The sequence below is a fragment of the Macrobrachium nipponense genome, chromosome 1 (assembly GCF_015104395.2).
Source record: "Macrobrachium nipponense isolate FS-2020 chromosome 1, ASM1510439v2, whole genome shotgun sequence".
Taxonomy (NCBI): Eukaryota; Metazoa; Arthropoda; class Malacostraca; order Decapoda; family Palaemonidae; genus Macrobrachium; species Macrobrachium nipponense.
The window spans coordinates 62,796,219-62,811,646 of NC_087200.1; the positions used below are offsets into that span (position 1 = coordinate 62,796,219).

Sequence of the window (15,428 nt, forward strand, 5' to 3'; positions counted from 1 at the left end):
AAACAATCTTTTCGCCTTCTCCTGAATCATTATAAGGCTGACTGGGATATGCCGTTGATTTTGGTCTTCCAACCAAAGCACCAATAACCTTTCCATTTCAATTATTAGACCACTACGCTGCTTGGTTATCACTGTCGCTTTCATAGGAGCAGATCCTTTCACATGTTCAACGATGCGCTCTTTATCTTTGATAATGGTAGCAACGGTCGAACGGCTAAGGCCAAGCGAGCGGCCAATCTTTGTTGGCGTTTCTCCCTTCTCAGATCGCTTTATAATGTCCACTTTAATTTCCATGGTGATGGCCTTTCTTTTCTTCGATGCACTACCATCAGAAGAGTCCGCCTTGTGCTTGGGAGCCATAACAAAGAGCAAAAAGTTACAAAAACGATACAACACGAGGGAGAGAGAGGCAGCGTAAACAACCAAAATGGCGTATGGGCGAGGAATGAGCGTAGCGAAGCGACGCCGTCCTCTCCCCCACAAAGCGTATTCTTCCGCCGTGCGCCCGGAACTAGTTCGCGTTTGTTTACGTCGCTTACGACGCTAAACCGCGTAAGACGGAACGACGCATAATATTATTTTTTATATTTTTATGGGGGCGCGTTCGTAACCACGAAACATCGTAAGTCGAGACCGGCGTAACCCGAGGACTTACTGTAGTGGGAAATATGTATAGAAATAACTGGAAAGAGCCCTGTTCCAAGATGCCTATAGCTGCTAGAAGTACTACTGATACAGCAGGAGAAGTCTATATTGAATACTACTCAAGAAGTTTTTCTACCACACACCAGCATTAGGCTGGCTATTGTATATCGACCTGTCCCAGACACCACATGAAGCAACATTCCCGACTGGGAAACAGGATTCTGCGAGCTGCCCAAAGACCAATCAACATATTCGTTGGTTAATATTACCAGATAGTGACATCACGCACCAGCCCGCCGTTCAACAAGGTGGCAGCAGCGAGACCATCACCCGTAAGTTTCTGGCTTGAAATAGTCAGTATATTGAGCAAATTTGTTAGAAAAATGCCAACACAGTACATCAATTATCAGTACTCTCTCTCTCTCTCTCTCTCTCTCTCTCTCTCTCTCTCTCTCTCTCTCTCTCTCTCTCTCTCTCTCTCTCTCTCTCTCTCTCTCTCTCTCTCTCTCTCTCCTGAGGTCAGTAATCAAAACAGAAAGTATAGTTTAAAAGATTATACTCACAGGATCCCAAAGTCTGACAGTCTTGTCCCCTGAGGCAGAAGCAAGGATATGTCCACTTGTACTGAATCTAACACACATAATTGGTGCTGCATGGCCATATAAAGTGTGATGAGGAGCAATTATTGGCGAGTTGCTCCCACCCACTATTTGCCCTCCAACTTCCACAACCCACAGACGCAATTCATTGTCTTGTCCACCTGTTGCCATGAGATACTGTTTGCCCAAAACACTATCTGAAATTGACATGAAGATTGATAATTAAAATTAGATTAGATTAGATTATAAAATTTTTGGCACATAGCCAAGCGCCGGAGCTTGATAATTAAAATGTTGAATTAGAAAAAAAGCAAAAAAGGGCCTTTTCTTCACTACATTAAGCAAAATTATTTGCAAAGTAAAAATAATTTGGTAAGATACACTTGACTTATGACAAATTTTTAATCAATTTGTATTTTTCATAGCTAACAAACCTGAGGTCTTAATAATACGACAATCTTCTAGCACCAGCTGGAAACGGCTAAAACAATAAAAGATTGTAAAGCAAGGAATCTGGCATCTGGCCACTCATGAGTATACAAGTTGGAAGCTGATCACTGACTGGGCTTGGAACCTTGTGACGCACCAGTCTTTCCTTAACTGCCTTCGGAGAGTCGACTTTCACTTTGCTCTCCTCACCCAAGCCAGTTTTTTTTTTTTTTTTTTTTACCTAAGCACATGGTTTGTTTCATAATTATCCAGCCCACAAGTCCCGAGAGCATCAACGATTTTAGATGGCCTTCCAGGATTCCCATGTTCATGTTCCTCTGGGACAGATGTAAATTGCAGATGATGTGCTTCAATTCTTTTCCTCTGCTTCACCATCCACTGTTTTATGTGTAATGTTGGTTTGTCTCCCAAGGAATATTGCCCCTTCAGGGAGAGAGGGCCCAGCTACATGTTGTTGGCCTCTGTTTCATTGATAATGGATCCTTTACCAGTAACTGGAGGCTTAAATGGCTCCAAGTCATAGCATAACTTCTCAGCCTTAGGTAAAGAAAACTCTAAAGAGTATAGTTTCCCAGAGTCCCCTTTTCTAAGAACAGCATTTATTGTGCAATCCTGTCATCAAAAAGGTCCCAACAGAAAGGGAAACAATGAATACAAAAGGTTACACTGGGGAGCCATGCATGACAAGAACCCACCAACACTTCCTTTTAAACTTTAAAGTCATAGTGTGCTCACCATAGGGTCCACAAAAGTGATTTGGCTGCATTCTGGAAGCAGTCTTATAGCTACTTCCAACATAGTGGAGGTGACAATATTTAGGAGGTGGAGCTAGCTTGAAATTTAGACATGGCTGTCCCATCTTGGATTTTTCTCATAGGGGTCCCAAACTGCTAGGTAGCCATATCCAATGGTAGCTTTTTCCTCTCAAAAGGAAGGACAAGTGTTGTCCATTCCTTGTAGTATTACCAGACACTGGGATGGAGTAAACAAATGGCTTCATTTCTGCTATTAACTCACTTCCCAGTCACTATAAACTTCAGAAAATCTGTCTTCACATGACTGATTGTTTTAAAAGTGAAGGGACACAGGGTTGTTAAGGCCACCCTAAGAGGTATTGGTTCTCTAAAATTGTCATCGTGTTATATTTTCCATCAACCTTTAATGGACAGATTGATCCTCGGGAATAGTAATACGTAACAGATTTGGGGTGGCGGACAGATTGACCCTGTAGATAAATTATATTAAGTGCCATTGATTTGGAAAGAATTGCGCAGGAAAGAGGTGCCAATACTTCTATAGCCCATAAATTCACTATTGGCAACTTTTACACTGGCTAAAACCATGAATGGGGTATCTCAGGACTTCAGTTCTGCTTGTAACTTCAAGGGGGAATGTATTACATTTCTGTCTCACATGACATCTTTTTGTAAATTTGCTCATATATATACCAAGGGGATGGTGTTGGTTTTTGTTCTTATCTTTTACGATAGCATGTCGGTTATAAAATATTTTTATAATAATATAAGGTTTTGTATATACTTACCCAGTAATTATATAGCTAAGAGTTTTCTACCTACGCCAGCCTAACATTTGAAAATTAACGCTAGAGCTATTTTCAGTTCCAGTGTGGTTAGGACGCCTCGCCCTCTACCGGGGAGTATATGTAAGTAACAACCTGGCAGAGAGCTTCAATTTTGTTTTCTGCTCTAATATCCATGGGAGGGGAGGTGGGTGGGCTCGAATACAATAATTACTAGGCAAGTACTATACACAAAACCTTATTTTATTATAAAAGTATTTTTTATATGGAACTTACCCAGTAATTATGTAGCTGATTACACATTTAACAGGAGGTGGGAACCATGGACAAACTCTCTCTCTATATATTATGTATGATGTAATGCAACTGAAATATAAGATGCCAACATAAAATAATACATGTTTCCTTACCTGGCAAGTGAGCACTGCAGATAATTATTGCCTCTTGTCGGTGCTCCACTTGATCCGTAAAGTACGTGGCTGTCTAGCCCAGAGTCACCTCTACATGAGTGGGGGCTTTAGAGTCAGGAAGTACAGTTGAACCTCTTAAAACCAGCATTCTATGGTCTGGAAACTCCCGTGGTTTGGCTTGATTTTAAATCAGCCGCCATTAGTTTGTTCTGCCGCCACCAGGGACGTGTCACGTATTGTTTAAAACTTCAGGGCAACAAAAATTATGCCATATAACCTTCGTTTTTATGAAAATAGTTGTTAGTAATGCAAATATGTGAAGTCAAATATGTTTTTGACACTAACCTTATAAGAATAAGTATATATTTCTAAATATTCTACTTTAGAAGGCTCCGAAGCCAAAACTTTTAATCAAAACAATGAGACATTTGTCAAGCACAAATTCCTTACTCTGTGTGCTTGAGAGACAGTTTTGATCATTTCTTTTATGTAACTATGTATTTACCTATTCGATATGCCACCCATAAGATTATATGATGCTAGATGCAAGAAGTGCAAGCATAAACCTTTATCCATAATAGAAAATCTTTATTTCACAAGCGAAATAGTTTAGTGTTCATTTTCCTCAATACAGTGGTCCCCCTGTATTCGTGGGGGATGCGTACCAGACCCCCCGTGAATAGTTAGAACCCGCAAATGTTTGGAACCCCTATAAACACGCTAAAAACAGCCTATTTTGTTAGTTAAAACTCAAGAAAAACCCACTACAAATGTTTATACTTGGTTTTTTAATAGTTTTATCACAAAAAGTGCATTTTATAATGAAACTGATAAAAAAACCAGGAATTTGTGGATATTTCTCATAAAAACAAACCGCGAATATGTGAATTTTCCGTGAACAATGCGGGGAAACGTTCCCGAGTAAAATCCAAGAATGTGCGAGTCCGCGAATCCGGAGAACGCGAATACAGGGGGTCCAATGTAGATGGCGGTGAGCTTTGTTTACATTTTGATGATGACAGCGACATTCAAATGCACAGTGATCACCAAAATTCATTCAATATTTTTTCATCTCTTTATCCTCTTCAATAAAAATAAACTTAGAAACTAATAGTGTAAATCTTGAAGATAAGAAATTTTGGATATGAAAGACATCGATGATAATGTGCAGTTTCTGAGAGGTTTAGTACTGTAGTTAGACTTACGATTGGGTAGGCTAACTCAGGAATGTGGGCTAAATGTGTTAAAGTACACTACTTTACAGAAAATTATACAGTATAAAGTTATAAAATTATGACGTTAAAATATATGAGTAATAAAATGATACAAAGCAGTCTCAGAATGTAGCCAAGCCAAGTAGTAGGATAAATCAGAAACTAGGCTATTTGTATGTGAAATTACCTAAGGGCTTCACTTTTTACAGATGTATTCTATATTCCAGGATTTTCTGTTGTCCGGCAGTGGCCTGGTCCCAAGGTTTGCAGATTTAGGAGGTTGGACTGTACAACCACATCTCACAGAGCTAAAAAAAGGTGCCCTTGGCCTGGGCAAAGATCAGAACCCAAAAATAACACTGCCCACCAAAACCATAAAAATTCTGTCACTACCAAAAAAAGGAACTGATGGGCACTCTAGCCCCAAATGTGCCTCCAGGCTTCCCAACAAACATCATACCTTATTCAAGGTGAAATTGGTCCTAATGTGTTACAGTTCTCAAAGACAGTTTCTACATCCTTTAGGTAGTGTGAAGGAAATACTGATCTACACTTCCAGAACATTGCTTGCACAAGTTTAGAAACACATGTTGTGCCTGAATGCAAGGGATGTTGCAACCACTATCAGTTCATAAGCCTTGACTTTCACAGGGACCAAATTGCCTTCTTGAATTTTAGCATGTGCTTTTGAAACACATCTCTTAAGAAAAAAGATCATGCATTCTTGGAGAGCGGATGAGGCGGATTCCTGACCGGGCACCAAAAGAGGTCTGAAGAACCCCTAATCTTTTTTGTTCTTTGGAGGTAAAATTTCAGGGCCCAGACTGGACATAACCACCTTTCCTCTTCCTTAGGTCTGAGAATATCCATTAAATCCTTGATGGTGAATGCTCACGGCAACGCATTCTTTGCCAGAAATCCCAGAGAGAGGGGAACATACCGCATCTTCTTGTGAAAATCTGATCCTTTATCTATTGCTCGTATTTCGCTAACACGCTTTGCTGTGGCTAGGGCCACTGAAAAGATGGTTTTCCTCGTTAGGTCCCTGAGAGAAGCTGAGTGGATAGGTTCAAAAGGTGGCCCTGAAATCCATTTTAAATACCATGTCTAAATGCCATGAAATGGTATCATAAGTTACTTGTTTTGTGACATCCATAGATTTAATAAGGTCACTTAGTCCTTTAACGCCGATTGGACGTATTAAACATTGACTAAAATTGTCTGTCGTATGGTACGTCAACGAAAAAAAGTTTTTTTAAAATTCGCGGAAAAATAGTTATAGGCCTACTAGGCAAAAACTTTTGAATCACGCGCCTTGGGGGATGCTGGGAGTTCACGGATCAAGCTGTTGTTTTGTTTACAAGCGTGACCAAGGTGCGCATGCGCGAAATGCCTCCTTCTCGCTTCAGCCAGCATCAGCGACGCATCGTCCAAGAGCGATCTTTTGCCGCAATCGTGTTTTGCTGAACTTTTGTGAGAGAGTGAATATTTGTGGTGGTACAAGATGTACATAGAGATGTCTCAACGTCTTAAGGAGCGCGAAAGGCGCGTTTTACCCCTCGGGAGGGATCGTGTGAGACATATTTTGGACTTGGATGCTGGCGAGGGACCAAGTACCCAAGATGACCTCGCGCCTCAACGCTGTTCCGTGCGGCCTCGTATGGATGAAAGTGTTCAAGGACCACAACGTGTGTCTCGTGTGCCTTTAGTAACCCCTAGGAAGCATCAGGGTGTCCTGATGGGAATTGTAAAGAGTGATCTTTACTGTCCAGATGTTGGCTGTTTGATTGAGATTAAGGGTAATTGAGTATTTCCACTTGTGACGAGGTTAGTTTAATATCTTTTTTAAAATGTTCTCCTGGTGTAGTTGGAGTTTCTTAGATCGATTGTAATTTTCAATATTTACTTTTTTTTTCCTTTAGGTGGGGTTCATTCCAGTATTCTTTTCTTTTTCCCAGTTTGATTATTATCATTATTTAACTCCTCTTCCATTGGAAGTTCTTTTCCATGGATAACTGAATCATCTATGTTAGTGGTGGTATTGGTTGTTGCAATATCACTTTTATTTTGGGCTTCAGTATTATTGGTATGGAATTTAGTTTCTATATTTATATTATCTTGTTTGTTATTGTGCTGCTTGATGTCTTGATTTTTAATCACATTTGAAAAGGTGGGGGTTTTGGATGGATTATTAACTCCTCTTACTTTTAGCTCAAGTCTGGCTTCCATGACTGACATTCCTGTCCTATTTTAACAACTGAAGTTCTGTGTTATATTGGTAAAAAGAGCACTCCTTAGATTTCGCGTGATGGGCTAGTCCACAACCAAAACATGGTCATCTGATGCGCAGACTGCACATATTGCCTTATTACGGCATTTTCTGGGCTCAGCCCGTGTCGCCCAGTGAAATGTCCCTTAAGCACACATTTCTAAGGTAAATTAATGCTAACATACCAGAGAAAAAGCTAAAATGGAAATGCCAGAATATTCTGGCTCGCTCACCTTATATATAAAGGTGTCGGTATGGTTTCTGGGGTGAGTGAAACCACTACCGAGGGTCTCTTGCCATTTAGATTCATCCTTCTTCGAAATCCCTCTAGCAGAGAGGGGCCGATCCAAGGCCCACTCCCAGCTACAACTACTACTAGCGCCTCTGACGGTACCACTAGCGCCTCTAACGGCATCCTTTTCGTTAGCACCACTCAGACCGCACATGTTTTTTCTTGCTCTGTGTTTTGTGCTCGTTTTTGGATTATCTTGCATCATGGAACGTCAAGCTATTGCTGCATCCAAGTTAAGTACTGCTAGAAGTGTTTCATGTCATTTTAGCTGGGCAAGGGCCCGTTTAACTTTTTTATTTCGGTTATGAAAGACGGCGTCCCGGACGGCTTTGTTACCGAGCCGCCCTGAGTGGCTCGCTCCCACGTGTTTCATTGTTTCGTGCTACTTTCGGTCTCCTATACCAATTGTGCTCGAATGTTTTAGCAGTACATGTTTATTACTATGGTTTTGCATTATTGACGTGTCATTGCAATTATTTATGCATTTATCTTAACACGGGGGTTTCCTTGAGTTCTCACGAGCTCGTAGCCTACATCGCTCCTATTAGCTCAGAGTTCATGCATGCATGTTCCTTTGTATTTAGGTCTATGATAGGCTCCCTTAGGACATACGTCCTTTCTTTTGGTCCTGAGCCACCCTGGCCACCGCCCTACGTTCCTACGTATCAGCATAAGCCATCTGCTTTGAGTTGCTAGTTGCCCTCCCTTCTTGGTTGGCCCGACCCAGCTTCTCCAGGATTATTCTTCTCTTATCCTCGATTTTCTTCCTTCCCCCCGTGTTTTTTGCTAGGTTCGAGACGGTTGGAGATGGCCTAGGCCACCTCAGATCGCTTGGTCTGTCTCACCGCGTGGCTCACTCCACGACCGCGACAAGGCAAGGCGATCACCATGAGCCACCCAGCGTCAGTCCCTCACGCTTCCTCCCTCCTCCAGGGGGGAGATACGCCGTTCACGTTGTCCCTGGCAACCGATCCGAGCTCCCTCCCTTCTTCCCCCCCTCCACGCGGGGGATATGGGAGTTAGTAGGGGGAGACGCGACACTGGCTCGGCTCGCACCGCTCTCGAGCCTCGGCTGGCCATAAGGCTCGGCTGCGCTCGGATCTCCTCGGTTCTCGAGCTGAGCTCTCTCTCACCCTGAGTCACCACCCTTCCCGCTACGGCGGATAGGGGCTCCGGCACCGCCAGGCACCAAGGTTAGTGACTGTAGAGAAGCTCCGCCATCTGTTTTTACCTTTTGCATGTTTACGTTTATTATTTACATCCTTTATGTTAGCCTAAGTCAACGGAGACCCCGCTCACCACCCGGGTTCACCACCTACTTATTCTAATGTTAAGGTTTACGGCGGAGTCATCCTCCCCACCACTAATTGCTGGTCCCCCCTGCTCCTCACCCGCCGTCCTAGACTCCTTGCTCCGGCATATAGATTAGGTATTACTGTCTCAGTGATATTTTCGTCCTCCGGCAACACCGGGGACACACTGATTCTAGTTTTACCAACTCTATCGGACACTTACTACGTTACACGGCAGAAGAGCAGGTAGAGACCAAGCCTTAAAATTGTCTATTAACTCCAGTGCACTCCGGTGTTATGATATATCACTTCATGGACTTAGTCCAGCAAGTCAGTGTTGATACTCATGTATCATTTCACTTACAGGCTACCCACTGCCAGGAGTCGGGCAGCAACGCCGTTCTCCAGGACCCCTGTGGGCACGAGGTCTGCCGGACCCACACTACCTGTGCCATCTGCTTCGGTGATCTGGCAGTCTGGCACCACGAGAGCTGCACCATCTGCTATGAGCTGGTGGATCAGGTCTCCTCCGGAGTAAGTACATCTCCGGATACTAAACCTTGTCACATATAATTTATTGGCCTATATTATTTTTTGTGATATATCATTTACTGTATGTAATTTAAGTTAATCTTAGGTAGTCTTAAGTATTAATTCTGACCCTCTCTTTCAGGGTGCTCAAGCGGTCAGGGACGCCGCCCAAACCACTCTGAAGGCCTGGGTTGGCGGGTTTGGTCGGAACGTGACGAAGGGGCAGCCTTACATCTTAGACAAGAAGATGGCTGCTCTCATCTTCCCCGGCGGTAAACCGACCTCCTACGTCGACCCGGAAGCGGCAGCCCCTTACATCGCCACCATTCAAGAGCAAGTGGCTTTAGCTGCAGAGGAACCTGGAAACCAAGAAGTCCTAGAAGAAGTAGCAGCTCTCAACCTGGACCTCGAGCCCATGACAGTAGAAGCCGCAGGTAGGAGTGTAAGTGAGGCAGGTTTGGTAGGGGCTCAAGTTCTTCCCTTGAGTCAATCTAGATCTTCTTCTCCCACTGCTTCTTCTTCTTTCCAGGGATTCACCCGGGATGGGCAGTCGGTCAGACCGAAGTCCACCCAGGTGATCCCTAAGGTTAAAGGGAAGCGCGAACTCAAGACGCTTCACAAGACTGTTAAAGAAGTCTAGTTCGAGTGGCTCTCAGAAAACTCCGGCTCACCATCCCGGAGGAGAGAAGCCTAGAACTTCTTCTTATTCCAAGGGCTCCAGAAGTAAGTCTTCTAAGGACAAGGCTCAGCTCCTACCCAACCCTGAGCCTTCGACCTCGACAGGAGCCCGTCCCAGGACCCCCAAGGAGAATCTGGAACCCACTCCGTTCGACACAGACTCATTTACTGCAAATATTATGCAGCAAATGGGTAGTCTGGTCGGGAACTTGGTTCAAAACAAGTTCCAGGAGATGTTTACCCAGATCTCATCTTCTTTGGAGGAGTCAGGCCAGTCAATCCGAGCTATTTCGGAGAGACTGGTCACTCAGGAGAACCTCATCGCAGGTCTCCGTGAGAACCCCGCGACAGGTTTTGCACAGTCCAGCATGGCAGCCAAAACCATGCCGGACTATAATACTCTCCCTCCTTACACGGCGAGTAATCCCTGGAGGATTTTGTCGTATGCTCCCTTCAAGGACGGGATGCTGACGTTGGGGGACTGTGGAACTCGAAGGCTTGAGGACTTCGAGTTTCATCCTGCAGATTTGCAACCCCCCTTCATCGGTTATGCTCGCCTTACAGAGGCGGCCATGAGGAGAGAGGACAAGATCCCAAAGGAGACAGTTATCCTCTTCCGGGATCAAGCCCAACGCGATTGGCTTAGGAGCCTGGAAGATTGGGACTGTATAAACACCAGGGTCCAAGCGTTTAAAAGCGCTTTCACAATGTTTGTAGTGGACGGAGAAACACCCATCCCTTCACTACGAAGGTAACAGAGCTGACGATGCAGGCTGCGATGAGAGATGAGCCAATGCCGCAGCTCCGGGAAAAAGAGCCTACATCGCTCCTTCTCCCCGGAATGGAAGATCTTTGGTTGGATCTCCCGGCCACCTTTTCGGTCGGAAAACTAAAACCAGACTGCCCCATCACACAATTTAGCGAGAGGCTACCCAGACTTCCGGACAGCCTCATCCAGGCTGAATTCGACGCCCGAATGAGGCTGTCCAGGTCCCTCAATACACTTGTTATGACAGAGGTATCATCTCTGATGTACGGAGATGAACCTCTGTTTAAAATCATAGCCAAATCACAATTGCATACAATGCAATGTGATTTATATGATTTTATTGTAGCAAGGCGTAATTGTCGGAAGCATGTCCTGCAGGAGGCCACCAACTGGCATGAGCCCAATAAGTTATTGGCTGCTCCGATCTGGGGTGCTGATCTGTTCCCAGAGTCGGTGGTGAACTCGGTTCACTGTGAGGCTACCAGACTCAACCAGAGTCTGAAAGTTCGCTGGGGATTATCCAGTAAGAGGAAATCTGAGTCGGCCTCTTCAACCAAGAAATCAAAGCAGCCTAGGAAATTCCAGCCTTTCCAGGCTCCCCAGCAACAGACAGTGATGCAGGCGGTTCCGGTATCTCAGGTACCGCAACCATCTACGTCAAAGTCACAGCCTCAACAACAGTTTCTGTTGGTGGCGCAGCCTCAAAACCAAGCTTCCACCTCCTACGCTGTCTCCCCGGCCTTCAACCCAGTATTTGAAGGCCAGTCCTTTCAACCTTTCAACTGGTTCGGCAGGGGTAGCAGAGCTAGAGGTGCCTTCCGCCAGAGAGGCGGCGGAAGAGCATCCAGCCGAGGTAAACACTTACGAGGAGGGCGCGGGACACGGCCTTCCCCGAACCAGTGAGAACCCTCAGGTAGGAGGGAGACTGTTCCTCTTTCAACACAGATGGAGGTTCAGCAACTGGGCACAGAGCATTGTGTCCAAAGGACTAGGATGGAGCTGGATCAAAGGTCCTCCTCCATCCAAAACCTTCCATCCACAGCCAACAGCGGAATTGATAGAGTACGCCCAAGAACTCCTTCAGAAAGGGGTAGTGTCAAGAGTCAAGCACTTAAAGTTTCAAGGTCGCTTGTTCAGCGTGCCAAAGAAAGGCTCAAACAAACGAAGAATAATTCTAGACTTGTCCCGTCTAAACTTATTCATTCGTTGCGACAAGTTCAGAATGATGACTATCTCGCAGGTGCGACCTAACTACCCCATGGGGCTGTAACCACCTCTATCGATCTTACAGACGCATACTATCATATTCCAGTAGCAAGACACTTCCGCCCGTTCCTAGGTTTCAGGCTAGGGAACCAGGCATTCTCCTTCAAGGTAATGCCTTTCAAGCTCAATGTGGCCCCAAGATTTTCACAAAATTGGCGGAGACAGTGGTTCAAGAACTCAGGTCTCAGGGAATAATGCTAGTTGCGAATCTGGACAATTGGCTCATTTTGGCCACAAGCATCGAGGAATGCCACAAAGCAACGGTCAAAGTAATCCAGTTTCTGGAACACTTAGGATTCCAAATAAACAAGACCAAGTCCCGGTTGACACCGGAGTCTCGCTTTCAGTGGTTGGGCATTCAGTGGGACTTGAACTCACACACTCTATCAATTCCGTCGTTGAAGAGGAGAGAAATAGCCAAAGCAACCAGACAATTTCTCAAGACCAAGCAAACGTCTCAAAGGAGCCAGGAAAGGATCCTAGGCTCTCTACAATTTGCTTTGGTAACGGACGTTCTGCTAAAAGCAAAGCTCAAGAGCAACAACAGATCCCGGGACAAACTATCCACTATCCCGGCGATCTTACGCAAACGCCTCCGCCCCTGGACGGAGGTCAAGAATTTGTCGAAGTCAATTCCTCTTCAGTTCCCTCCGCTGGCATTAGTTATCCACACAGATGCATCACTAAGCGGCTGGGGAGGGTACTCTCAGTACAAGAAGGTACAAGGAACCTGGTCCCTTCCATTCCGCCAGCTCCATATCAACGTATTGGAAGCTATGGCAGTGTTCCTCAACCTGAAAAAACTTCACCCAGCCAAGAAATCTCACATCAAGCTGGTGTTAGAGAGTGCAGTAGTAGTACACTGCATCAACAGGGGAGGCTCCAAGTCAAGCCATGTGAACCATGTCATGATAGCCATATCATGACATGGTTCACATGGCTTGATATGGCTATCATGACCTAGCGGGAGTAAGGAACTTGGTAGCAGATGCGCTATCTCGCTCAGTCCCACTAGAATCGGAGTGGTCCCTGGACAAGCAGTCATTCAATTGGATCTGTCAGCAAGTCCCGGGGCTTCAGGTGGATCTCTTTGCCACGGAATCAAATCACAAACACCCTTGCTACGTGGCTCCCAACCTGGACCCTCTGGCTTATGCCACGGACACCATGGCTATAGACTGGAATCAATGGAAGAAGATTTACATCTTTCCTCCAGTGAATCTTCTTTTGAAGGTTCTGAACAAACTCAGAACGTTCAAGGGCCGCATTGCTCTAATAGCCCCCAATTGGCCCAAGAGCAATTGGTTCCCACTACTATTGGAGTTGGGACTCCGACCTCAACGAATTCCCAATCCCAGATTATCCCAACTAGTACAAATGAAGACTGTGTACGCTTCCTCAGGAATTCAGAAAACCCTAACTTTATGGACTTCATGAAGTTTGCGGCAAAAAGGGATGCCAACATTGACCCTCAAAACATCCTATTCTTAGAATCGCATAAACGAGAGTCAACCCTTCGTCAGTATGACTCAGCAGTTAAAAAACTAGCTATTTTTCTGAGGAAGTCTGAATCTCAAACCATGACAACCAATCTGGCCATCCCCTTTTTTAGATCACTATTTGAAAAAGGTTTAGCAGCTAGTACTATCACTACTACTAAATCTGCACTCAAGAAAATCTTCCAGTTTGGTTTCAAAATAGATCTAACAGACTCTTATTTTTCATCTATCCCTAGAGCCTGTGCTAGACTCAGGCCATCAGAGAGGCCTAAGTCTGTGTCATGGTTCTTAAATGATGTTCTCAAACTGGCCTCAGACACTGATAATGATTCATGTGACTTTTTACCCCTCCTGAGGAAAACATTGTTCCTTTTAAGTCTAGCTTCAGGAGCCAGGGTATCTGAACTGTCGGCTCTATCTAGAGACACTGGTCATATAGAGTTTCTCCCTTCAGGAGAAGTCTTACTTTCTCCAGATCGTCAATTTTTAGCTAAAAATGAGGACCCACTGGTTAGGTGGGCCCCGTGGAAAATTCTCCCACTTCCTCAGGACCCATCCTAATGTCCAGTTACTGCCCTAAGAGCATACCTTGCTAGAACGGGCTTAAGATCTTCAGGCCCTTTATTTATGAGGGGAAAAGGTGGCACTATTTCCTTAAAAGGAATTAGACAACAAATATTATATTTCATTAAACAAGCCAACCCAGAATCTTTCCCCCGGGTACATGGCATTAGGGCAGTAGCTACCTCAGTTAATTACTTTCAGCATATGAATTTTGATGATCTGAAAAAGTATACAGGCTGGAAATCTCAGACAGTGTTCAAACGTCACTACCTCAAGTCCTTAGAAGCACTTAAATTTCCAGCAGTGGCAGCGGGAAACACAGTTTCACCTGACACTGCTTAAGTAGTAATAAGTAGCTTATACCTAGATCTTCTTTCTACCTGCCTCACTGACATTCTTCCTGTGGCTCTGCCACCATGTAGCCTTTGTCATGCCTTGGATGCCACATGTTGTACATAGTTGTGATGTTTCCTTGTTTTTATTTTAGGATTACTCACACAGTCTGTTATATTGTATCTAATTTTAAGGTTAATGTTAAGTTACTATGTTTAATCTTAAGCCTTCAGTAAAATTATTTCTAGTTCATAAGTTGATTTTAGATTATACTAATTAACCTTAATTGTTTTTCATTTTTCCTTACAATATGTCATTGTACTCCTTTGTTCCAAGTTTGTGGCCAATTCTCTGGTACTATTTCACGTAGCAACACGGGTTGAGCCCAGAAAAGGGATTTTGATGAAGGAAAAATCTATTTCTGGGCAAGGGCCCGTGTCGCCCAGTGAAATCCCACCCTTGGGCCCAAGCTTGGGGGCTAACTCCAAGGATGCCGTTAGAGGCGCTAGTGGTACCGTCAGAGGCGCTAGTAGTAGTTGTAGCTGGGAGTGGGCCTTGGATCGGCCCCTCTCTGGTAGAGGGATTTCGAAGAAGGATGAATCTAAATGGCAAGAGACCCATGGTAGTGGTTTCACTCACCCCAGAAACCATACCGACACCTTTATATATAAGGTGAGCAAGCCAGAATATTCTGGCATTTCCATTTTAGCTTTTTCTCTGGTATGTTAGCATTAATTTACCTTAGAAATGTGTGCTAAAGGGACATTTCACTGGGCGACACGGGCCCTTGCCCAGAAATAGATTTTTCCTCCGTCAAAATCCCTTTTTTGTATGTGTGCCCATACCTTGAGCACTGTGTACATATTGTAGTGGTTTTGGAACAAAAGGACGAACTTCTCTATTTTGTCCAAGAATTTCTATTTTAAATGGTAGGTCTTGGCCTGTAAATTTTATTTTGGCAATGTTGATATTTTTATTTTCGTCTTTCCTACTTGAAATAGAGTATATTTCTAAATCGTGGATATTGTTATATCTCAATTTTAAGGAGTCTAGTAGTTGTTTTGAAGGAAGCTCCTG

General features: G+C 44.3%; 3 protein-coding genes across 7 annotated transcripts in view; 1 reads left to right on the forward strand and 2 right to left on the reverse strand.

Moving 5' to 3' along the window:
• The window catches only part of LOC135219358 (WD repeat, SAM and U-box domain-containing protein 1-like), a gene marked incomplete at its 3' end in the record, with an annotated part of 295,720 nt that overhangs the window by 184,430 nt on the left and 95,862 nt on the right, over positions 1-15,428 (forward strand).
• The window catches only part of LOC135219355 (NAD kinase 2, mitochondrial-like), a gene marked incomplete at its 3' end in the record, with an annotated part of 495,179 nt that overhangs the window by 128,545 nt on the left and 351,206 nt on the right, over positions 1-15,428 (reverse strand).
• LOC135219357 (WD repeat, SAM and U-box domain-containing protein 1-like) overlaps positions 1-15,428 on the reverse strand; it is a 255,489-nt gene that overhangs the window by 26,870 nt on the left and 213,191 nt on the right. For both annotated transcript variants that reach the window (XM_064256049.1, XM_064256048.1), the window contains one exon: positions 1,209-1,441. In XM_064256049.1, coding sequence (XP_064112119.1) covers positions 1,209-1,441 — 233 coding nt within the window. The remainder of the gene's footprint in view (positions 1-1,208; positions 1,442-15,428) is intronic.